We start from the raw sequence: 24765 nt of genomic DNA, 5'->3' as shown, positions 1-24765 counted from the left end.
CCTTATCTTCGACGCATGACAGCTCAGGAGGTCTTCCGGTACGCTCGTGGCTAGAGGACGTTGGTGTCACAGGGAAGAGGGGCTCTTCAACTTTAATTTCATCCAACAAAGCAAAAAATCCGCAACACACTCCCGACATGTTCTCCAGAGCGGTCAGACCTACGATCGGCTTCGCCAGGAGCTTGTCCACCTCGGCGCAGAACAACGCGAAGGTGGCGGTGCTCGGAGCGTCAGGCGGTATAGGCCAGCCGCTGTCTCTGCTCCTGAAGAATAGCCCGCTGGTGAGTCACCTCTCCCTGTATGATATCGCTCACACACCCGGGGTGGCCGCCGATCTCAGCCACATCGAGACCCGCGCCCAGGTTAGCGGCCACATGGGTCCCGACCAGCTGGACGCCGCACTGAAGGGCTGCGAAGTAGTAGTCATTCCCGCCGGTGTACCCAGGAAACCAGGCATGACCCGTGATGACCTTTTCAACACCAACGCCACCATCGTGGCGACCCTGGCTGATGCATGTGCCCGCAACTGCCCCGAGGCTATGATCTGCATCATCGCCAACCCTGTTAACTCCACCATACCCATCACATCAGAGGTCATGAAGAAGCATGGCGTCTACAACCCCAACAGAGTGTTTGGTGTCACCACCCTGGACATTGTCAGAGCAAACGCCTTTGTGGCAGAGCTTAAAGGCCTTGACCCTGCACGCGTCAACGTCCCAGTCGTTGGAGGCCATGCAGGAAAGACCATCATCCCCCTGATCTCCCAGTGCACCCCCAAAGTTGAGTTCCCCGCTGACCAGCTGTCTGCCCTGACTGGCAGGATCCAGGAGGCCGGCACCGAGGTGGTGAAGGCCAAGGCCGGAGCTGGCTCTGCTACCCTGTCCATGGCCTATGCTGGTGCTCGTTTCACCTTCTCAGTCCTGGATGCCATGAATGGCAAGGAGGGCGTGGTGGAGTGCGCCTATGTCAGGTCAGAGGAGACGGAGTGCAAGTACTTCTCCACACCCCTTCTCCTGGGCAAGAACGGCATCGAGAAGAACCTTGGGCTTGGCAAGCTGTCCGCCTTCGAGGAGAAGCTGGTGGCCGAAGCCATGGGCGAGCTGAAGGCCTCCATCAAGAAAGGCGAGGATTTTGTGGCTAACATGAAGTGAACAGCAGGGCATTGAGTTAGCTGGAAACAGCATCTATGATTGTTAATTTGTCCAGACTTACAAGAAAGGTGTCCGGGTTGATCTCAAAATCTCGCGCAGTGTTTCCTCCTTGATTTGTCTCTTATTTTAGCAGCGGGGTAACCTTGGTTCATGGATCCTGGTTTTGTCCTTGGTCCAGCTTCCCAAGTATTATTTCCTTTACCTGTTGTAGCTCAAACACGGCTTTGATTTGCATACATATGATACATGGACTCATTGTACTGTGACTGCCCTTTATTTATATTGTGCAAATGTCAAAACTAGATGAAATTTCATATATTTACATTGATCTAGTAGTGTGGATTTCTCTGCTGTATGAATGAGGAGGAAATACTGTCATGCCTGTTGATGCACTTAGATGTTACTGATGAACAAAATGTTAACATCAATAAACACATGAGCCTGAAAAGGATTACTTGTAATATTTCTTCCCTTTTTTAGAAATACCATTAAAAGTTCCAGTGTAATAGTGTTCCTGATATAAACTGTTAAGAACTACCTTCGCTTTTCGTCTAGGTGAAATCTCTTATCCTTCACTGGGTCTTATGTGTCGGTTCACCTCAACTATGAATCTAACATGTAGCTGAGGGTGAGTTAAAAAAAAAATCACTTGAGGTATTGATTATGCAACACCATCAGGATTGCATATGTGTTTGATATGCACACAATGCAGTAAATTATAGTTTACAAATCATACAGATCCATCATAAATGACTGTATATGACAAAACTTTGATTCAAGTAGTTGGCTGTCTAAGGTCTTGGTCTCACTAAATATTGACCAAAAATAAAAGGAAAGTCATGTCCCTTCATATTCAAACTTTTATAAATAGTACACATTTGATTATGGTTGCATGTTAAAGAGCACTGCAGTATGTTTGATATAATACATTTGTTTAACAGGGTGTCTGCAGGTCCATACAAAGTCTTAAAATGTCTTAAATCTAGTAAAGGCCTTCAAAGTCATTAAAAATTTTTAAATATCAATTTTCTTCATGGTGACATGCTGCACTCAACCTGTTGGGAAAATACCTGTTGCAGATTATTCACATTGTACTGCATTTACATGCACAAAACAAACTACATTATTCACTTTGGCATCAGTGAAGGGAAATCTACAAATATACTTGGATTTAGCATTACTGTTCCATGTTCAGTTTAAAAAAAAAAAAAAAAAAATCCTAATTTTGTCCACCAGCAGCTGCTGTCTGAGCCAAAAGAGTCTGTTAAAATCATATTGTCAATAACCAAATATATTCCTACCTGAAACTGAAATCAGCACAAGACAGAATACAGTGCACCTATTTTTACTCACCAAATTAGATGTTCACTTTAATCAGATTTTTTCCAAAAATTAGTCTCAAATGTTGTTAGAATTGATCTTGAAAGGGTCTTAAAAAGCATTAAATTTAACTTTCTAATACCTGTAGACGACCTAGTTTAATGATGCACAGAATCCACTGAACAAAAGTGGATTAGACTAGTAAGAGTGAAATTAAAAAGATCTTAGAGTCTTACAGTCTGACTCCTCTTCAGCCTTACTGTCATAGATTAAACAACTGAATCCACTGTTGATGTTCATTACTGAATGCTGCAGGCCCATTTATTAATTTCTAAATATATTTCTCCAAGATTTTGTAGTGACGGGCCACAATAATCTGGTGAATCTATTAGTGCTGTATTGTCAGGATTTGTAACTAAGACTTCAGTTATTATGTAAGTTAGGAGAGGCCAGTATTCTCCCAAGCAAGGCCATGGCTTAAAATGTCATAAAAGAGAGTAAAAGAATGAATGATCCAACCTGGACACTCCCAGAGGAGTAAATGTACTGTGCACTGAGGGGCTTGTTCAGACCAGCGGTGGTGCAAGCGTGCAATAAGATGAAGAAATGCTCATTTTGCTGGATGGCTCTGATGACATATTATCAGCACTCTCAACAGAGCAAAGTTCTAATTAGTTTATTTAAACTGTTGCACAAGATCAAGGCCAAAGTTGACAAAGACAACATAAATAACACAGACACACAGATAAAAACCCAGTATAGTTTTATTTGACATACAGTTGCTTTTGGTTTCTAGCCAAGGGGCTTTATTGAGAACACAGATCCCATTTACACCAATATGCAAAACCAGCGGTAGATAGGATTTACCACTAATCTGGGCAAAATTAGCTTCAAGAGACACAGAGTAAATGTTAATGATTTTCATTTTTTTTTTTTACCTTATTCCACTGACAAAACAGATTCAGTCTCTTTGATTCACATAATGACAGTATGCCGATCCTCCTATATCTGCCCTGCTTTGTCAGTGCTGGTGATTATGAAGATGTTACAAGATGGCAAGAGCAAAACTCATTTGTCCTTTTTTTTTTAATACAAATTTTGCACCAAATAAACAAAAATGCAAGACATCTAAAGAACAGGAACAACAATAAACAATGGTTCTACATAATGTCACAAAATCTACATTCAAAAAACCAAGATGAGCAATGTTGTACCTGGGCCCCATTAAATAACCATATCAACAAGCACATAATATAACCTCATTGTCGCTCCAACGCATGTCCATGTCCATCCATCTGCCTGCCAGTCCTCACAGACATTTCCCACTTTGCTTTGTTTTGTTCGGATCTGTCAAGTCACAACAGCAGTCTCAGCAGTGTCTCTTGCATTGTTCAAACTTGGGGAAAAGCAAAAAAAAAAAAAAAAAAGACACTATCTCAGTGGTGGGAGTGAAGGAGTAGAGGCTGGAAGGTAGAAAACAAAAATATTTATTTTAAAGTCCATAGCGGCCCAAGCCTTGTGGTTGAATGTGCCCCGTCCCGCTTGTGCATAAACAGTATATTCAACTCATACAGGTAGCAGCAACACCCCTGCTGTGAGGGGGTGAGGGGGGGGAACAGTGGGGGTGGGGAGGTGGGGAAGATCAGGATGAAAAAAAAGAATGAGGGAGCAAAAGGAGGAGGGTGGGGAGGCGTTACACTTTGTGCACTACTGTGCAAGGCCTTGGTCGGGCGAGACGGGGTGTCTGTCTTGGCCTCTGCGATGCCTGTGCTCAGTTTTGTTCCTGTTCTCAGAGTCATCACGTTCACCCGGGTCTCTCTCCCTCTCTCTCTCTCGCTCCCTGTCCCTCTCCCTCTTCCTCTCCCGCCGTCCCTCCTGGTTCTCCTTGTCCCGCCGGTTGCTGCGACTCCTCCCTCCTCGTCCCTCACCCTTCCTTCTTGCTCCTGGAAATAAATGGGGAAAGAGATCAGCTCTTCTATTTCCCATCCAGCATTCTGAGGTAAACCAAATACCTGTGAAGAGTGATAAGTTAAGAAACAGCTGCGGCATGAACGGTGCAATCACAGACACAGTTTTATGAGAGATGTATAACATTCCCACAATTTTCCAAAGTGCTGGTCTAGTAGTGGTAGTAGCAATGGCATTAAGCTTAGGCCTCTTCTCTTGGGGTTACTGAAAGTTGGAGAGCACCGATTAAAATAAGCTTAAAAGGCAAGTTGAGGGAAAGTGTATAAACACAAAAAAAAAAAAAAAAAAATGACAATGCTAGATTACAAAATAACTCCTTGAATGCACTGAACGTTGTATATTGGTATTTAACAGCATTACAGTATGAATGTGTGGAAATTTCCGTTATAGCATGCCACTGGTTCATGCAGTATTCCCTACACACCACTAGATGTCAGTCTACAACCGCAGACAGCAGCCACACCCTGGCAGACTTTTCAGCTGTTGCTATCCTCTCCCCCATGATCAGCAGGCTTTGTCCAAAATAGAAAGCCTTTAAATAAACCCCCAATTTATCTGCTGTTGCAACACCATCTCATAAACAAAACGAAGAGTTAAGGAATGCTGGGGGTTTATCTCTGTTAGAGCAAAAGTTATTAATGATAATAACAAGATCCACCCCCAGGGAGAGCGGAGACAGATCTTGCTAGAGAAACCCAGAGGCCCTTTTCCTGTTGTTGAGCTGCTGCTGCTGCTGCTGCTGCTGCTGCTGCTGCTGGCCATGTGTGAGCGGAGCGGAGCAGCACAGCCTGCTTGGATGGTTGGCTGGCTGGATGGGGATTGTGAAACTGCTGAAGTAGGCAATAGGCACAGACACTGGGAAAGAGAGAGAGATAGATAAATAGAGAGCGAGAGAGAGACATTTCTCTCTCCCCACTCTCTTTCTCCCTCCTGTCTGCCCCATGTTTACCCCCTTTCTCTCGTCCTTTCCCTCTCTCAGGGTGTTCATTAATCAACCAAGTTCTTTGGTTGGACCAAGGAGAAGATCTCTCTTAGCTTGCCTGTCTGCCAGGTCAGGGCCGACCCACACATTCCAGGTTTCCACTCAGAGCGATACAGGCCTCTACCAGCCTGCTGTGTTTAGTCTTCTCTTTAGCAGTGAAAGACCTCAGAGGTAAGGACAGAAGTGACTGGGAGGTGGAAGGGTGGCCCTTTTATACATGCACATATGGGCATCCGACATATACGCTTGCATATGCACATGCTTGTTAAGTGCACACACACATTATATGCATGCAGACACACAGTATGGACGGTGTGATATACTGTGCAAAATGGGTTGTTACAAGAGTGAGAAAGAACGAAGACAAGAAAGAATCAAAAGCAAAGATGGGGGACATGGATGGGTGCATGGATGGATGGATGGCGTATTCTGTTGGACTGACTCATTCAGGGTCTTCCCTCTCCCCTCTATAAACACAGGAAGTCCCCTTTGCTCACATTGCTTTCTCTACTCTGACACAATAACTATTTACAAGATCAGTGGATTAGTCATACTGTATTCCCTGTGTTTCGGCAGAGCCGGAGGAGAAACTTAATCCATGCCAATGTTGAGGTGATTAGGAGCCTGTTTATCAAACCAACCTGCGTTTTGTTAGTTGGAACTGTTTGTGATGTGTTTAGTAAACTGTGTGTTGACAAGTGTATAATAGACCCCAAATGAGACACCGTTGGAGGTTGTGGAAAACTTTCAACAGATATTTAGCACCTCGTAAAAACATGTTTTTAAATATGTAATTTAGCCGAGCATTTCTTCATGAGATTGGCGAAATGAGTGACCATCTCTCAGGACAGCACAAGATGACCCGATAGCATTATGCAACACAGCGATATAGTTTCATTTGCGTGTAGCGGTTTGTGCAAACCTTCGATCACTGTCAGTGAACACCTGTAGAACAGTTACTGATCACATCACACGCAACCATTTGTTAGGTTCCTAGTTTTCGCCGAAACATGCAGGCATCATAATCAAACACTGATGGAAGTGTCCACCAAGATTAAAGGAATAGATTGTAATAATTAATTTTTCAGTTGTCTCATTCGAGTCTATTAAATGATATAAGTGCACAGTAATACTGCAATGTAATGTAAGAACTTAACAACCTAACAATCCATAATGTAACAGCAATACATCTCTCTATCTGTTCATATACAATGTACAGCTAACCTTATAGGCGGGTATTTGTTTGGAATCCATTTGTCCATAAACAATGTATCCTCGTGTATCATATCAGGGCAACTCAGAAAATATAATAATATGGAAACACTTTGCCCAGTTTGTTTTCTGCTTACAAATAATTTAATCTAATGTTTTTTGGAGTTGCTTAGCAACAGCTCACAAATAGGCATTTCAGCACAGTTACAACAGCTTCATCTGGGACTGATTGTTTACAAAATATAAAGACAAAAACAATGGTGTGACGTGAGAGAGCATTTGGTGATCTCTTTAACCAGTGACTCAACACATTATATGATGCACATCCATTTGCACCGACTGTTGCAAAGCAATATACATGCCATGCTTCACTTCAGCTTTTGACATTTGTACTTTGCAGGGGTTACATAATAAAACATTTATTGAACTAATTAAGTACAAACTGACATTCCAGACGATTGTTTGCAACCCTAAATCCAATCAAAACCTTGTGTCTGCTCTTAAATGGCTCACTCTGTACACCATACAGTCAACACACCCAATTTCCATCACTCATGTGTACACATTAAAAACATAACAAAGCAGGACGCAATGAGAAGATGAATTACTGCATTATCTCTAAACACATTTGCCCTAATCTCTAGTTAACAAGGGGATTGCATGCACAAATTTGTCATCCCTTTCATCCCCTGTTGTTCCCCCTCAAATCCCTGCCTGTATAGTGTAAACACACCCACCAGTGTGGACCTGCTGAATCGACTGTGGCCGCCATGTAACTTCTAGAAACCAAACAGAAATACAGCACACATGCACAGAGCATACGGCTCAGTAAACTGCGCTGGAGAGCACAGCTAGGGGGCTTTACTGGGTGGGACACACACGGCACAGCACACAGACTGTCTGGCATGCTGGCACAATGGGCAAGCGAGCATGCCAGTGACAGAGAGAGAGAGAGAGAGAGAGAGAGAGAGGGAGAGAAAGAGAGAAAGAGAGAGAAAGAAAGGCACACAGAGAGAGGGGGTGTGTGAGAAAGAGAGAGAGAATATTAGAGGAGAGGTGGAGAATAAAAAAGAGCAGGAGACAGACAGAGCCTAAATGAGTAAAACAGAACACAGGGGAAGGATGTGAATCTGTGTGTGTGTGTATGTGTGTGTGTGTGTGTGTGTGTGTGTGTGTGTGTGTGTGTGTGTGTGTGTGTGTGTGTCTGTGTGTGTGTTTGGAGGGGCACAGTGATTGTAATGATGGCACATCCTCCGTGGCAGGCGTGCTGTCGTCCGGGGAGCTTTTGGCGGGAGCCAGGCTGGGATTATAGGCTATGGGCTGTCCCACAAGAGGAATGCCCGCCGCACGGCCGCCAGCATAACACGAGGGGGGCTCTGTGTGTGTGTGTGTGTGTGCGTGCGTGTGTGTGACATTCCCCCTTCACTGACTGGTTTGTGCTGGCTGGCTGGTGTATGTGTGTGTGTATTTATATGTTTGCATGCGGGGGGATCTGTGTGGGTCTGTGAGTGTAAATTGTGTTTCTCTGTGTATATCAGTAGAAAGGGCTCTGTGTGTGTTGAGTTGTGTGTATGTGCGTGTGCATGTATGATAGGGGGGTGTTAAAGGGGGCTAGGGTTTGCAGAGGGCATGCAGTCTATCCGGCTAGAGAGATAGAGAGGTGAACAGTGGGTCGATCGGAGGACAAATTAGCCAGCATTAACTTGAAAGAGATGGCGGCGGATGAGGATGTGTGTGTAAACATTCACAATCTCTAGGCATGGATAACGGGGGAACGGAGCCAAGTTTTCCTAACACTAAGAGCCTGAAATTTTCTGCTGGTTTCCTGGTGCTGTTCTAACTGCTCTGAGACAATATCAGTGACTTCAAACAATTGATTATAGGGATTACTCAGTACTAACTGCAAATTGTAATGTTTTCTAATCAATATCCTAAAGGAACTGAGTATTTGATGGTCATGGAGTGTGTTGTCTACACGCCTCATAAGGCATGGGACTATGGCTTGAGTCTACTGTAAAGAAGGAATGACTGTGTATGTGTTAGGGCAGGCAAATTAACTGGCGTCAAATGTCAAACAGAATTATTTATTTATTTATTTTTGGCCTGGAAAATGGTGTACTTTCAACTTTGCTGAAACTGAGGCATGGACCTAAAATGTATATTCAAATCATAAATTTTAAAATTCATATATAGATAAAATATATGCTGCTCCCAATGCTTAGGACAAAATGCAATAGGGTTTACAGCATGATGAATTTAGTCCCCTCTGGAGTTTTTACATAATTGTTGAAGGACTTTGAAGATGATAACTTAGGCTGTCTTTGCTTCAGTTTATTTTATTTTTATTTTTTTATTTTTATTTGTGTATAATTGTATATTTTTAATGTTGCATAATATGTTTGGACTGTGTGACTCATAATGTGTTTGTCTGAAACTTGCTGCTGGTCATCTTGGCCATCCTTGAAAAAGAGATTTTCAATCTGAGTGGGGCTCTCCACGTAAAATAAGGGCTGCTACATAAATAAATACACATGATGCATTTCTTAATTTGTGCTTAGATGGAATAAGACACTCCTTCTTCATCACAATTCAAAACCACCTTGTGTTTTCACATATCAATAAGTCATGACTCTTGAACTTCAGAGCAGTAGCGCAGAGTCACACACGAAGTTCGAAGTTTGAAGTGAAACTGTGGGAGTGAGGGGAAACAAGAGAGGGCCGGGGAGAATGAGAGGTCACAAAGTCTTCAGCAACAACCCAGGCTGGTGGAGCGAGCCAAAAAGACTTGAAAACAAGACGGAGAAAGAGGGACAGAGAGTCTGGTCAGCAGCGTGGAGATGGCCAGGAGGGATGGAGGAACAAGGAGGAAAAGGAGAAGAAACTGTGGAAGGAAGGGAAACAGATCTCTCTAGCCTAAAATAAAATAAAAGAATTGGACGGAGGAGTCAGTTTAGAGGAGTTGGAGGAGAGGAGGTTGGAAGAAAAGGAGGAGAGGGAGGGAAAGTAAAACATGTATAGAGCTAACAGGAGGAGGATGTGGATGGGGAAAAAGGAGGAAATGGATATAAGAAGAAAGAGGCAAGGAAGAGGGGAGGAAGAACAGAGGGGGAAGTGGAGGGAAAAAAAATAGAGTGAAACTGAGGAGGAGGAGTAGGAGGAGGATGTATCAGTGTCTGAGGGCTGCTGGGGATTACTGGGGGCTCTCCGAGGTCGGACCACTGACCCCCTAGCGTGTGCAGAACGTAAACAGCGAGGAGAGGACGCGCCGGAGCAGATAATTAGCTCTCATTCGCTACAGACGCTCCTGGAGCTGGGGCAGCTGGGTAATCACATGCGGGGGTGAGGTCGATAAACAGGGCCTGTGGTGTGTAACGCTCAACCCAGCTGCATTTCTCCATCTTCTCAGAATGAGCCTGTCTTTCTTTCTCTCTCTTTCTTTCTTTCTTTCTTTCTTTCCTCCTCCAGTCTCTCTCTCTCTCTCTGTCTATCAGCAGGCTCAGGCAGGATCAGCAGAGCGCTCGACTCCACACTAAGTCTTGGCCCCAACCCGACTGACTGTGAGCGCCAACGGGGAGCTTAAATGAACGACGATGTTTTCTTTGGTGTGTTTGGGAGTGTGTGTGTGTGTGGAGGCGATGAGTCTGGGGGACTGGATCAGGAGAGAGATACAGATAGAAAGTGAGAGAGAGGGAGGCCGAGGGAGAGAGAGCGAGAGCCGGACGGGGGTGACAGAGGGCACATTTCACAGTCTGCATTACAAATCATGTTGACCCAGTTGACTCTCTTTACAAATTACCACCTAGAGTGGTGAGCGTGTAGTTATTTTAGTGAGACAAGCTGGTATGTAATATATGTGTGTGTGTGTGTGTGTGTGTGCGCGTGTGTATGTGCGTGTGTGTACCCATGCAGGCGTGCAAGTCTGAGTTTGTGCATTTGTTTGAGAGAATGGAGAGAGTGTATCACTAGCTGGATTTCCACGTGCATGTGCTAGCCTGTGTGTGCATGACTGTGTGTGTGAGAGTGTGCACATGTCTGTGTGTGTGAGTGTGTGTGCATGTCTGAGTGTGTGTGTGTGTGTGTGTGTGTGTGTGTGTGTGTACTGGCAGCTGTGGGGATAAACCAATACTGATCCCCTGGTCGCCGCGTGCCTCCCAGGGGGAGGATGTTGATGTTGAGCTGGCTGTTTCTGCTCCAGAGTCAACTGCTTTTCTGCTGCATCACACACACACACACACACACACACACACACACACACACACACACTGTGTTTGTTCTGTAAGTGTGAGGCCCCGGGGGGCTGGATCCCAGCCTCCTAGCCTGTCTGCGATCTGTCATTTAACACTACCAAGTTCAGCCTAAAAAACAGCCAGCCGCAGCCGCCAGCCACCTCAGTAACCACACACGCACACATATACATAACACAAAGCTATTGTAAATACGCCACAGCATTGAATTCTGCGCGGAGACCAGTCCCTCTCTCTGTTCTGCGCCCGTCTGAAAGCATTTTTCACTCAATTCATTAGAGATGATCACGCCATGCCATGTTTACGAGAAGCAGAGAAAGCGGTTTCACTGTTTAAAAATCTGAAAAGGTCTCGTGGGAAAACACACAACAACCCTATTGCAACATCACACATGTGTGTTCCCCCCACTGTCCTCCACTCTAACCACAATGACAATCCTTTGAGTAAACAGTCATAGTCCCCAACGGAAGAACCACTAGCTCTGATTGTACAAGCTGAAGCAGCCAAGTCTGGAATTCATAGAGAGGTAAAATCCTGCCATAAATACAATATCGGTAATGAGCACGATGGGGTCAGAGGCAATTCAAACAGGCCATGTTACCATATGTACTTATGTTTGAAATTTCGTGAGGTCAGGGAAAAGCTATTTTGCATGTTTTTTGGACGCTTTGCAAAAGGTACAGTAGATCACAGTCACAACACTGAATGTGTGCGGGAGGATTGGCCACATAGGTAGGACACATAATCACACCATAGCTGAGTTAAAGGATTTTTTTTCTCTCTCCTCCTCATTATTCTTGGAGTATTTACCTGGACATCTCCTCCTCTTGACCAGACACTCTTTGATCTCGGAGATCTCGGGGCAGGGTTTGCCGAAGGGTGACGGGTACTGGAGGACCTGCCGTGTCCGGGTCTCCTGGCCCCGCTTGAAGCCACAGGTTCTACCAGACCGAGAGCAGGGGCTCCACTCGCTCCACTCGCCCACCTCACAGTGCACTGGACCATATGTGGATGTGGGGGAAGTAGAAATGTCAGCCATTATTCATTTTTTGTCAGGGTGTTTATGTCCACACTTACTGCTTTATTCTGTTTTTCTCTGTTTTGTCCTGCAAAGGCAAACAGCCTTTGTGTGACATATATTTATTGTACTGTCTTTCTCAATTTGTGTATTTGTGTATTTCTATTTGCATATTGTTGAGGATATTGCTTTGTGTTCTTTGTTACCTGCCAAAAGGCAAAGGCAGAGAGCAAGTCAAATGATGAATAAATGTCTTGACAACTATAACCATAATCACTGCTAAATGATATATCATCCATTGCCATTTATATAATACAAGTATCAAAGAGAAAAACTGCAGTATGGAGTTATTTTTTAGTTACAGCACCACATAATTGCTGCTCTTTGGCTTTGGAAGGCAGCATAATGTATTCTGTTCTGTTGTACCCCTATTGTTTTTTCCCTTTACTTCACAATGCTCAGGTCATGTATCATGTATATCATCAGATATAACATAACCATTTAAAGTGTGTATGTAACCACCGCTGTGTATGTTAAAGGCAGCCTCAGTTGAGCTTTATTCCTCGCTGAGCTGAATTCAGGTTCATTTGCCTCGTGTGCACATTCTAAAAGTGTTGCTAGATGAAGAACTACATTTTTATATTTTAGGCATTTTTCTTAACCAGAGTGCTATTGTGGGGCTTTGGTGCCTTGCTCAAGGACAGCAAACATGGTTGCAGTGGGAATCATCATCCACACTTTATTGGTATGACCTGGGTTTCACACTTCAGTGCATGTAGATACTTACATTCGACTCGTCCAGTGAAAACTATCATTAGACTATCATGAGAGTTGATTTTTAACTTAATATCCACTTTGTATGCATTAGGGTTGATACTAGGTTGATATTAATTTGCTTCTATGTTAATTATGATGGACAGTCTACGTTATGTGTCACCAAATCATCCTGTTATGCACACACACACACACACACACACACACACACACACACACACACACGGGGCTGACCTTGTGGCGTACACTCCATGAGTTTGTCATTGGGCTCGTAGTCTTCAGGACAGACATGGTGGCACCTCCCCATCAGCTGGTACAGGCCTGCGCGGCACCGTGTACACGTCTCACTGTTGACGCATGTGTCACACTCTGCAGGGCACTCTGCAGGGGCACACATGTCATCGCAAGTGTGTATCATCAGAATTTAAAATGATCAACCTGCAATTGTTTGATGCTGTGACATGGCGTGGCGTGCTGACATGCTTGATGTACCCGTACTTTTTGTTCCATTCCCTCTTTGGGGAATTATTTGGAAAGTTGTGTGAGATAAATGCAAGACGGGGGGGACTCCAAGTCACTGCCAGGTCCCAGGTGAATATGGACTATAGATACTTACTGGGAACACACTCCCTCTGTGTGTCACTGCGGACGAGCCCCTCAGGGCAGCTCTCCTGGCACTTGCCCAGGTGAAGGTAGTATCCTGCTCGGCAGCGCGTGCAGAAGTTCTTGTTGAAGCAGGAATCACACTCCGGCCTGCATTCTGGCAGAGAAACACAGATGCACCACTTGCATTTACTTACCTTACAAGTTACTGTATGTGTGCATTTTAAATATAAAGTGTGTAACTGCTGTCATTAGTAAATTCATGTTTAAGTTCATGTTAAATAAGTTAAAGTTTAATAAGTTGAAATTCATATGATATAATTTATATATTTCAGCTGAAACCAGGTTATGGTGGGTAGAATTCATAATTTAGTAATTTAAGTTATTTGTGTTCATATTATTTCACTTCATGTCGTGACACCTTGATTTTGAAGGGTCAAGGTCACTTTGTGTCTCGGTTGAGCTGTGCTCACAACTTGAACTCTGTGCTGTAGTTTTCCGATCATTAATTAAGGAATCAGCAAGCAGCAAGGTGTGTTTGCTTCATGTTATCTGGTCAAAGAGACTCGTGCAGTTGGTGGGAAGATGTGGGGACCTTCTGGGGATTTGTTCCTTCGTATAGCATGCAGCCAACGAGGTATGTGTTTGTTTTGTCTATATTTTGCTCCGGTGAAATGTTTCTTGTACCTGCCGTGCCTGGTGTTATGTTGTGTTAATGTGATGTATTTGTTATTATTTAGTTTTCATGGTGGAGTTGGAGGAAAAGTGAAGCCTTCTAATAAACCCATCAGTAGCAAGAAAACCACTTGTGTCTGTATATACTTCGAGGGAGTTGCAAAGTTTATCACTGTGTGTGCAGGCATCTGTGCCACTGGGATGCAGGAATGTAACCTTCTATAGACAGATTGATGTTTTTTATGTTTTCAGAGAAGTCACCAAAATGCAATATACTTCTGCCTTGCTTTGTAATTTAAAAAGTGAGTATGGATAAGGAACATGACTACTTATGATGATCAGTTTAACAAGTACAAAGGTATAGGTAAAGTCAAGATTTCACATGCAGGTTCTGCAGCTGATGTTGCCAAAGGCTTTATATGGACAGAAGCCATATAAAGTCTAAAAATGCCATTAAAATATTTTGTTCTGAGACCACATGTTACTTTCTGTCTGATTAAGGGGAAATAACCCTCCTCTGTTCTTGTGGGCTTTTCGTTTTGTTGTTTATTTAAAGTGTTTTGCAACTCTAACTCTTATTTTAAGTGCTGTCCAAATAAAGTTCGTTATTCTCACTGTAATTACTTACTTGTGCAAGTGTTTCTGTCTGGGGAGCGCGTGCCGTAAAAGCCCGGAGGACATGAAGTCATACACACCCCGATCTGCTTCATCCCAATCCTCTCCAAATGCATGAAGAAGCGCGGCTTGCAGGACAGGCAGCCATTGTAGTCCGAGCAGGTCAGACAGCCGCCCTGCTGGCACCCTGAGCTCACACCAGAGATCTCTGTTGACACGAGCACGAGGAGAAATCAAGAGTAAAGTTAAAATATTATACAAGTGTATTACACCAAATATTGTGTAACATATTACACAAGTAATTTCATGCAACTACATATACATAAATTTAATCAGAGACATCAGAGCATGTAGAATCAGCTGCAGCACAGCACCCATGTTAAGTGCATTTCCAAAAGGCACTTTGGACGTGTTAGAGGGAGCAATAGTTGCTGCTCTGCAAATACCAATAGATTTTAGGACAAAAATGACTTTTGATATTGTTTTAATCACAGAGACAAATGAAAACTGAATTCAGTGTCATTATGCAGCACACTTTATTGAAATGGATTACTTCTATTATCATCTGGGAAACCAAAAATGAAGTTCAGAGACCACTTTGTGTTCCAGACCATAATTTAAGAAACCACGTGGTAAGATTTAGTATGAGGTTGTATATTCTAGTGCTGAAGGCACTCTCTGACTGGACAGTTCCAGGGACTTTTCTGAGAGGAACTACCCACTGGGGAGGTTCCCTGAGATCTCCGAACTTTCAAGGGCTTTTTTATGTTTGTGTTTGCAGTGCCAGGAACATTGAAGTGACGTAAACTGGTGGTTAGTATCCAACAGCATTTCTGTTCATGATACAACAACAACAACAAGATGGAGGAGACCATGATTTGTTGTGTGTCATGGGTTTCAAGATAATAATGGAGCTGGATAGCTGACCGTATTTTGTTCCATTTTTAAAGGCTAATGCTAAGAGCTGCTCTGCACACGGCTCTCGTTTAACACTTTTTTTCAAAAATAGCAGTAGCCTGTGCTGCATTGACTCATGTGTTCGACCAATCAACATACACTTGAGTCACTCAAGGGTCCTCTTCTGCTTGAGAAGAAAAAGACCCTAAAATAGGAGCTAAAAAAAGTCCCTCAAAATGAAGTTCAACTACGTAGTGCAATGGTTTCCAGTTCTTGTGGTGCAAAAAGAGCAGGTAGTTCCTCCAACAGTTCTTAGAGCCATGAAAAAGTTCCTCCGGTTGGAAAGCGCATCAAGTTCAGCTTTCCTACCCAGCATGCCTAATGATTTAATTCTAATAAGCTTAACCTAAAGTTGCAGGTAATGATGCACAGATGTATAATTTCAGTCACTGAAATGAAATTACTTATCAATTGACAATTTCATGTCACTGAGTTTCAGCTGATACAATAGAGGGAAAAGTTGTATATATGCAATGTCTGAATTACATCAGGGTTGAGGTCAGGGATAGAGTTAGAGTTAGACAGATATTCAGATGAACATCTATTTTGGTCAGTTGATAACTGAGCATCAACACTGGACTGTCAACACTGTTGTGCATACAGTTATTTCTACTTTGCGGGTTTTCAACAAGTATTTAACCTCAGAGAAATAGCTGGCAAAATTTGTTGCGTTTCTCTATCTTTTTCTTGCTCTCTTCCCTCTATACTTGTCTCGCAACTACTTATCCCTATATTGAGGCAATTTTTTTTTTTTTATTTAACCTTGCTGCCCAGACAGATCAAAGTATTCTCCCATATGCCTGCAGCTGTTCAAGCTCTTACACTTAAACGTAGGTATATACATTCAAAATGAGGTCCTGTAATTTATAACAATATAGGTCGAAGGCATGCAGAGTTATAGACTTGCCGTGACAAACCGTACCCACATCTAACAATCAAACATGATTTTAGGTTTGGACAGGCACTTGGCTCTATAGGATTTGTAGCATATTTTATAAACTTCAACTGGACAGATTAAAAAGATACATTTTTGGCATTTGTGGTGCACCTGTCAGTTGATTTTTGAATGGCTTTGCAGCCCTGGCTCCTTCTTTTTCTTTTTTTTTGCACATAACACACTTGATGATTGTATAAAATGATGTATGTATGTCCTGTCAGTTCAATAATATTATGTTCCAGGTTTGAAGTGTATAAATCCAAATTAAAATAGAAAGCCTGAGGGAAGTATCTTATTTTCAAGGAACTGCAGAAGGGAGCAAATCCTTCATGAGATACTTTGATGATCCCACTGGTAACCTTATCTAGCACGTTCAGCTGTACCAATTACTACTTCGAGGCTATGTAATCATTTAGTGTGATAATTATTGGACCCATGGTGTGGGTGTTACGGCCCTGAAAACATTTCAAATCTCATATGTAATTACAATGTACCTTCCCAGGCCAGCGGGGATCAAGTAATGGACTCATTTTTGTCCCATGACCTTAGTGAACATGCTGAAATTCATTGTCATGGTTCAGCATAGTTGTGTTTGTGGACAGAGACACAAAACAACATGCACTCTTACTTTCACATGCAAGAGAAATGCCACCACCTAACACAACATGTTTTGCATAACCACCAATCACAAAGAAAACCGAGTGAACTCGGTTAGGTGAATTAAAATATGTACTGTATTGTCTTCAGGGAGGCAAGACAATAATGACAACATGTTCGTATAACGTGTCTGAAAAATTGATTTCACATTTCACAGACAAGAATGAAACCGTCAAAAGCCAGTTTCATTCCTGTCTGTTAAGTTACCGTGACTGTTCTCACTTAGTCCGAATATTATTCCCATCTGAGAGCCTCTAGAAAACATTTGCTGAATGTAAAGAATGTGGCAGTGAGTCTAGCTGTTTAAAATGATAATTTTCTGGCATACATTGTTACATTATGTTTTTGGTGGAGATAATGTACATTTCTCAAGCACCAACAATCACTTCCATTGTAGCACTCCGCTCACCAAGTACTGTAGGATTTTCAAACATTTCTTTAAAGGTTGGGGTGGAGCAACAGCACAACAGCACTCAGAAAGCGTGTTAAATATGAGACTACTACACTGGCTGCATCTTTTGTTTGGATATTAAAAATATTAGTGTGTTTCATATCACTTTCAGTTGATAAGTGCAGTAAGGAGGTGAGACATGGACATGATGGCCTGGTTTGACAAAACCTATAATATCAGTAAACTTGTCCTTCAAAAGAAAAATTGTTCTTATAGTAGAAAAAGGATTTTCACACTTTACAGACTAATGTGCCCACATCGCTTTTCAGATAAGGAAACAACAGGGCATTGCATCTTTTCCCGTCTGATAAATATTGATGTGCTATTTAACTAAGAAAAGTATAAACTTTGTTTCACATGCTCTTAAGCAGAAGAACAGAGACAGCTACATTACTGCACACAGGATTACTTAACAAGATATTTTATAGACTAATTCAGGATAGAGTATAAATCTTTGTGACGGCACAGAAAATGTTGTGTGATCTTTCTTTCATGCGGTTTTCATGGATGAAATCCTGGGATGGAGGTTGTAATCATTTAAATCCTGTGAAGACAGCCCTGTCAGAGGCATTTACAAATGTCTCCCTAGTTACAATAAATGTATCCTAATGTGACAGTGTATGGTTAAGACGATGATTTAAATCATATGGGTATTGTGTGTCACGCTATTAGCCTGCTGCAGGCGCTTTTGTCAAAAAACCTGAAGTTTATGATACTTAGGTTTCACAACAACTACTGCACATTTAAAGAACTGAGTGTATTGATGAAGGAGAATGGAATTTCATGCAGTCGGTGACCTGCAGAAAGACATTTTTAAAGACCTTGGAAAACTGATTGATGTGTTTTTCATATTTTATTGGACATTTTCAGTGATATCCTCTGGTAAAAATACATTCATTCATTTTCCAAACTGATTATCCTAATTAGGGTGGCAGTGGTCTGGAGCCTATCCCAGGACTCGTTGGGTGGAAGGCAGGGGAACCCCCTGGACAGCTCACCAGTCCATCACAGGGAAGACAGACAAAACAAGACAAATAAGCACGCTCAGCCCAGGCAGACATGGGGAGAACATGCAAACTCCACACAGAGAGGACCCAGTGCTAACCACTGTGCCACCGAGCCGCCCTTGGTCCCATGTTTCACATTACTGACAAGTATGTATCAAGTATGTACGGCATTGTTGCTCCATTCCCCAAAGGAATTATTTGGAAAACCATGAAGTGAAAGCTGCTTTCTACAAAGTCTACCTCTGCAAATATCCAAGGTGATGCTTTTCCCTCTGAGACTCTGGGCATTTCGTGCCACAGGGTTTAGCTGGCCTTTTTCTTACTTTTTTAAGTCCAGGATTTATCTGCCAGTTTGCCGTAGATCATGAATACTGTGTTTGACGTATCTCCACCATCTTTACAACTGCTGTCCATTTGCCCACATGTGTTCTTGCCAAGCTACGCCGCTTCGCAGAAGTCTTAAGACGCAGGAATTTGGCCTTGCCCTTGCATGTGCACTGACACAACCTCAGGTGGGCAGTGGTATCGTTTCTAACATACCCATACACTTATACAGACCAATGCACTCGTATGCCTGCACACATGAAAACACACGTGTGGACACACACACACGCACACACACAGACACTCATGCACACATATGGTTAGTAAAAAGAAATGGACTTTTTACAATCAAATAATAAAATCTGATGTGTATACAGTGATAAACCTCTTTCACATCTTGCCACAAACTTAATTTCATTGCCTTGTCATTATGTTACATGAGATTTATTCTTAAACCTAGTTAACAGAGGAGGCAGGGTGTATTTTGCCACCCCTCTTCGCCTCCCAGTAAATTGCCCTCTCTTCATAATCCGTGACCTCTGGGGTGTTAGCACCCAGGCACCCATATGCATTCATTTTTGGATGCATCAACACATACAGGAAGCCCGGAGCTCGGGTTCAGCCTCCGCGTGGTAATTTTGGCCAGTTGACTGACTGGTCATTGACTCTCAACTCTCTCCTACCCCTTCTTCCTCTCTGAAGTCTGTACTCATTCACCCCCCTCACCCACTAATCCCTCCATCCTCTGGATGTGTTGGATATCTGTATCCTTGGTGGATGTTTGGACCTTTAGAGGCACTGGTCAATTAAGGGGTGCTGAGCCAATTTGGAAGGCAAGAAGTTCATCCTGCTCCTTACACCAAAGCTCAAATCAAGCCTTGAAATTCCTGAGGCAGAAGTGAACTAGGTCTTATATCAGAAAGAGAGGTTCAGCATGTAGATATGCTTCAGTGTTACAACAGGAGCTCTTAACTTTATCAGCCCAGTAACCAAAAGACTGCTTTAGTATTTCTCTCGTAATGTCTATACAGTATATATAGATATCACTGCTGTCCAGTGAAAACCATGATTTCCAATATATTATTTTTTCAAAAGAGGAAAATCTTGTTTTTACCTTAACAACTAGGCATTTTACATTGTTCATATAATTAGTTTTGAAAAACTCTCATAAACCCAAGGGCTATAGCACTCTCTGCATCCACAGAGAAGCAGGTAAATCCTCAAATTAAATTAAAATATATAGTTTGAGATACATGGTTTTCCCTGGCCAGCTGTGTTTTGTTAGTCTCACTCAGACTGTACAGTACGCACAGTTTAAAATTCTTCTAAAGTAAAAATGATTTCTCTTCAATATTCTTTAAAGGAAGATTAAAAATTCATAGAAATAAAAATGCACAGGCTTTGTCCATCCATGGTGCACTGGTATTATATGAACCCCAGTGCAACAAGCAAGCATGTAAAAATGGTAGACATCTACAATAGCCATATACATCTTGAATTTCCCTGACTTTTTATGAGCAGTGATAGTGTCAGGGGTCATCTACAGCTGTAGAGGGTGTTTCACAGCGCTGAACCACAGCAGTCTGATCCAAGCTTTGCTCTTCAAGGATGAAACAAGCTATTCTGCACTGGGATCACTTTTCCAAAAGTGATAGTAACCTCAGAACCACTGTAAAACTACACAATAAACACCACATAACTGACCTCAAAAGCTGCAATGTTCCACTTTGGATAAACATCCACTTTGGTGCTCATGCAAGGGTTTCAGGAGAAAACAACAACAACAAACTCAAGGCTTTTCTAGGTCAGAGAGGTGCCAATCAGGGCTGTATGTAAGAGCTGTAGAAAGAGATACTGAGGGATGTTCTGAGCCCAGGTGGCAGAGATAAAAACATCACTCTCAGGGTCTATCACAGCAGATCACAGACAGTTCTCGGCCACGCTGGCAAGTGATACATGGAATATTCCAGTTATCGCCGCTCTCCTCTAACAGACTTAGTCAGAAAGCACATCTGGAGGCCCTCAGTGATAAAGGGTGCGTAGGAAGAATACAAAAATATACTTTATTGATACTCATTTCATAATGTCATGGAAAACGGCTGGTCATAGCTCAAGGGATGAGACATATTGTTGGACCATAGAGAGATATATGGGATATGAAATACCAGGAGATTTAGAGCGTCTCTCAGTATGGAGCTTCTTTAGTCTTTTGATGGACCCAACATGCTGCATTATTACTGCGGTTTCTGAACAATAATGAATATAAACAAAAAGGATCTGCATCTTGACCAGCTTAGTACTAATAAACTAAAAAAAAAGGAAGGTCTGTGCGCTTTACTTTTCGCAGTAATGAGAGATCTTGTGTGACATAAGGTAGACTGTTTCCAATATCTCCCTGGCATTCAGTAGCTAAATGTGAAATGGTTTAGTCTAACTATGATCTGCTCAGAAGGAACTTTTCTCATACCTTATTTATTTATTCATTTAGTTTATTTATTAAATTAAAGAGGATACGCCTAACACATGAGACAGTAATTTGTCAGATAACCGCATATTCAAAACAATGGGGGAAGTTGTGAATTTTGCAGCAGTGATTCATATCATGACGAAGGAGGCTGCACACGCCGTGAGTCCTCAGCTCTGACCGCTAGGGAGCGACGGGAGCCAGAGTGAGGGCGAAGCGCGGCGGCCAGGGAGGCTTCAGGTGTCCCCGACCAAGTTTCAGAGGAAACCCGCCGGGACTGAAATCATTACTGTACCATTATCCAAACTAATGAGCCTGTTATAGACTCTGCAATTCCCAAAGAGCTAGTGCGCAAGGGCTGGAGCACGGTTGCAGGTGTCAATCAATCAATCAATCAATCAATCAATCAATCGGTCAGTCATTAACAGTAACAGTAATGGCCTGTTCTAAGTGTAAAAATTAGGGTTTATTAGATCAATAGTCAATTAACCCAATTTAAATGAGAAATTGTGAGACTTGAGTGTGTTAACTGTCCGGCATCACACGGATTTACATACATGATTACCAGCATTGTGGCTATGTAACCGGTGGGCTTGTGGAAAGGATCAGAGAGCGTTAATGCTCTCTGTTAATGCTCTCAATAATTACCTTTTTTCGGCTTGATATGGCTCTATAGGTGAGGTCAACTTTGGGAGAATTTTTTAGAAAAAGAAAATAAACGTGGGATATTCAGGAGCAGTGATCTCCTTTAACACTAAAAAAAAAAAAAAAAAAAAAAAAAAAAAAAAAAAAAAACACGTGTCCAAGGATAACTGCAGGTGCTGTAGTCTACAGATAAAAGATGCACATGATATTAAAAAAATAATAATAAAGTGTGCAGCTCTGCAAATGAGATCCCACCGATCTGATTTAGACAGCCAAACCAGTGAGAGGAGCGCTCTGCCCCCCGTCCCACCACGTCAGTGACCTACACCCTACACCTAACAAGTTATCACTGACCAAATATTAATATTCTGCCAGTCATCAGTCATTTACCCACTTTTCCCCATATGTCGAAGTTTTGGTGGCAAATGATGCCAGAGGCCTGTCAAAGTGTTTATTGTGAGGAAAACAGTCAAACCGATGGTGAATTTGCAGTGAGTGATACCAACTGGTTATACAGAGACGTGCTGACTGGGCGAGTGCGTGCGCCACACACACACACACACACACACACACACACACACACACACACACACACACACACACACACACACACACACACACACACACACACCAGGCAGCATCTCGCCCCACACACAGTGCTTTAACCTACTCACGTTTATGTTGCCGGTGCCTGGAGCTGCTGTGCTGCTGACAACCAGTGTATTCCATGCAGTGCAAGATGATCAAAACAAAGGAGATCAGTTGTAATTGCATAGTAGCCCAGAGGTGAGACTCCTAAAGCCAATGTCAATGTCCACCAAATCACTTATTGGATATGATTCCGTTTTCTTCCCCCCCAGACGAGGCAGAGGGTAGAGGGTATGTAATTCCTAGACAGAGCAGGACCCCCAACCCGATGCAGACGCATGAGATATGTGGTGGTGATAATGTACGGTGGCCCAATGATGCCTGGGCCCCTTAGACAGTAACATCCTGGACAGAATCCTCATATGTACCAGGAAAGACAGACTGAGTCAGGTAGCCGTTATCCGTGCCGTGATGAAAAGCATTCCCACCACAAAACACTCGACTATCATCCACTGCGCGCAAAGGGAAATCAGACTCAATCGTGTAGTGTAAGTCAAAATACTAATTAAAATGGTTAATTAGGGTTAACACAAATTCCCCAAGAGTTTGACACATCTTATCCTTGCCTTGTATTCCAAACTGATCTTTTTCTCTGTTCCCTGGCTCTCTCTCTCTGTGGAGATGCGCCGTGCGTCCCGGGATACTCTACTGTGCCAGGCGCGGAGAGGGTCCCGGCTTCATCTCAGCATCAGAGGTGGCACAAAAGCTACAAGCCATCACAGGATCACTACTGGTGACCGTACGATAAATTGCTATGCTGAATGTTTTGTTGTTCTTTTGATTGTCACACACCTCTCCTCGCTGTCGGCGGCAGGCGATTGAACCAAAAGTAAATCTCCGCAGTTTCAGCGCTTTTCTGCTTTGCGTGCAGGACCCATTCACTCCACTCCTGCCGGCCCGCTGATGACTTCAGCCCTCTGCAGTCTCTCTTTCTCTCTCTCTCCCCCTCTGAGCTCCAAAGTTTATTTAGAGGGCAAGCCTCTCTCTCTCTCCCTCTCTCTCTCTCTCTCTCTGTCGAGAGAGAGAGAGAGAGAGAGAGAGAGAGAGAGAATAAAGTTGTTCAAGAGTTATTTATAGAGGAGCCGATTTATCAGAGTTTAGAAATCTAGAAATATGAACTCTTTAGATCTTTGGTGGCTATTAAAATGTTAAAACTGTTGCCTTTAACATCTGTACATTTATTCATATACGTCGCATTTATTGTTAACATGAGCTGATGCAGGCCACTTGAACCTGACAGGATTCATCCGTGTCCGAGACAAAGATGGACCTTTTTTCCACATACACTGATTCAAATAATTATGATTCTGATATACTTGCAACTGAGTGAACCTCATTATTTTAAAAAGAGCTCTAGAGATCTGACAGGACAGTTCTTTTTTACACAATAAAGTTGATGTCAGCTTTGGCAGTCCTCTGTCCAACCAAAAGGATCAGTTAAACACCTCTACTTTCTAGTTTCAGTTCCCAGTGGGTGAGATTATATCAAATCTGGATGAGAAAAATTAATGATCTAGTGGCAGAGGTGTTAACTCGTGTAGTTAATTTTGTGCCTGAGTTTGTGCGTGTGTGTGTGTGAGAGGGAGAGAGAGAGAGAGAAGGAGGGGAGGGGGGGGCGCTCAAAAGACAGATTATTAGGCTATTATTCACCGAGGTAAGGTAATAATTCATCCACAGAGGGTTGCAATACAATACAGAGATTAAAAAGAGCACACTGTCCCTATACCGCAAAAATCACATTCCTATGGAGACTTAAATGTGTAAATTATTACTGCATCACCGCAGCTCTTTTTAGCTCTCGAGATGAATTCATCTGTGCGTACAGGATGTGGTATATTTAGGCTACTTTATTTATTTATGTATTTAAAAGTGACTGAGATACCTAAAGTTATTCTCCAGTACTACAGGGGACAGCAGTGCTCAGGATGTTTCCTGGGGAAATAACTGCCTCTTGCACCAGGTAGCATATAGGTTAAGGGCAGAGGGAGAAGGAGGTCTAATCACTGACCACAACCTCTGAAGGCCTTTTATATTTGAATTCAGGGGAGGGGGGGTTCTCATGTACAGGGAGATTGCCCCTCTGCTCTGTGCATCAGCAGAGGGAGAAACATTT

General features: G+C 42.8%; 2 protein-coding genes across 2 annotated transcripts; one reads left to right on the top strand and one right to left on the bottom strand.

Annotated features, from left to right (window-relative positions):
* Nucleotides 1–9: 9 nt before the first annotated feature.
* Nucleotides 10–1602, top strand: mdh2 (malate dehydrogenase 2, NAD (mitochondrial)). Its single transcript, XM_030071869.1, has one exon. It carries the CDS (start codon nucleotides 138–140, stop codon nucleotides 1149–1151), a length of 1014 nt encoding a protein of 337 aa, XP_029927729.1. The 5' UTR covers nucleotides 10–137; the 3' UTR covers nucleotides 1152–1602.
* Nucleotides 1603–3567: 1965 nt separating this feature from the next.
* Nucleotides 3568–23527, bottom strand: rspo3 (R-spondin 3). Its single transcript, XM_030071529.1, has 6 exons — nucleotides 22679–23527; nucleotides 14576–14770; nucleotides 13286–13429; nucleotides 12904–13050; nucleotides 11688–11873; nucleotides 3568–4414 (listed from the first exon to the last, which is right to left on the bottom strand). Exons 1-6 carry the CDS (start codon nucleotides 22776–22778, stop codon nucleotides 4179–4181), a joined length of 1008 nt encoding a protein of 335 aa, XP_029927389.1. The 5' UTR covers nucleotides 22779–23527; the 3' UTR covers nucleotides 3568–4178.
* Nucleotides 23528–24765: the final 1238 nt, after the last annotated feature.

Source organism: Myripristis murdjan, chromosome 16 (assembly GCF_902150065.1).
Source record: "Myripristis murdjan chromosome 16, fMyrMur1.1, whole genome shotgun sequence".
In the NCBI taxonomy this organism is placed as follows: domain Eukaryota; kingdom Metazoa; phylum Chordata; class Actinopteri; order Holocentriformes; family Holocentridae; genus Myripristis; species Myripristis murdjan.
Note: the sequence above shows the minus strand (reverse complement) of the source record. Positions and strands in the feature narration are given on the sequence as shown.

Bases quoted from the DNA above. Each gene is read 5' to 3' on its own strand.
- mdh2 (XM_030071869.1), top strand. From the start codon at position 138: ATGTTCTCCAGAGCGGTCAGACCTACGATCGGCTTCGCCAGGAGCTTG.
- rspo3 (XM_030071529.1), bottom strand. From the start codon at position 22,778: ATGCAATTACAACTGATCTCCTTTGTTTTGATCATCTTGCACTGCATG. The intron at 13,051-13,285 runs GTAAGTATCTAT...GTGCCCCTGCAG, and splicing joins ACAGAGGGAGTGTGTTCCCA to AGTGCCCTGCAGAGTGTGAC. The intron at 4,415-11,687 runs GTAAATACTCCA...ATTTATTTCCAG, and splicing joins CAAGAGGAGGAGATGTCCAG to GAGCAAGAAGGAAGGGTGAG.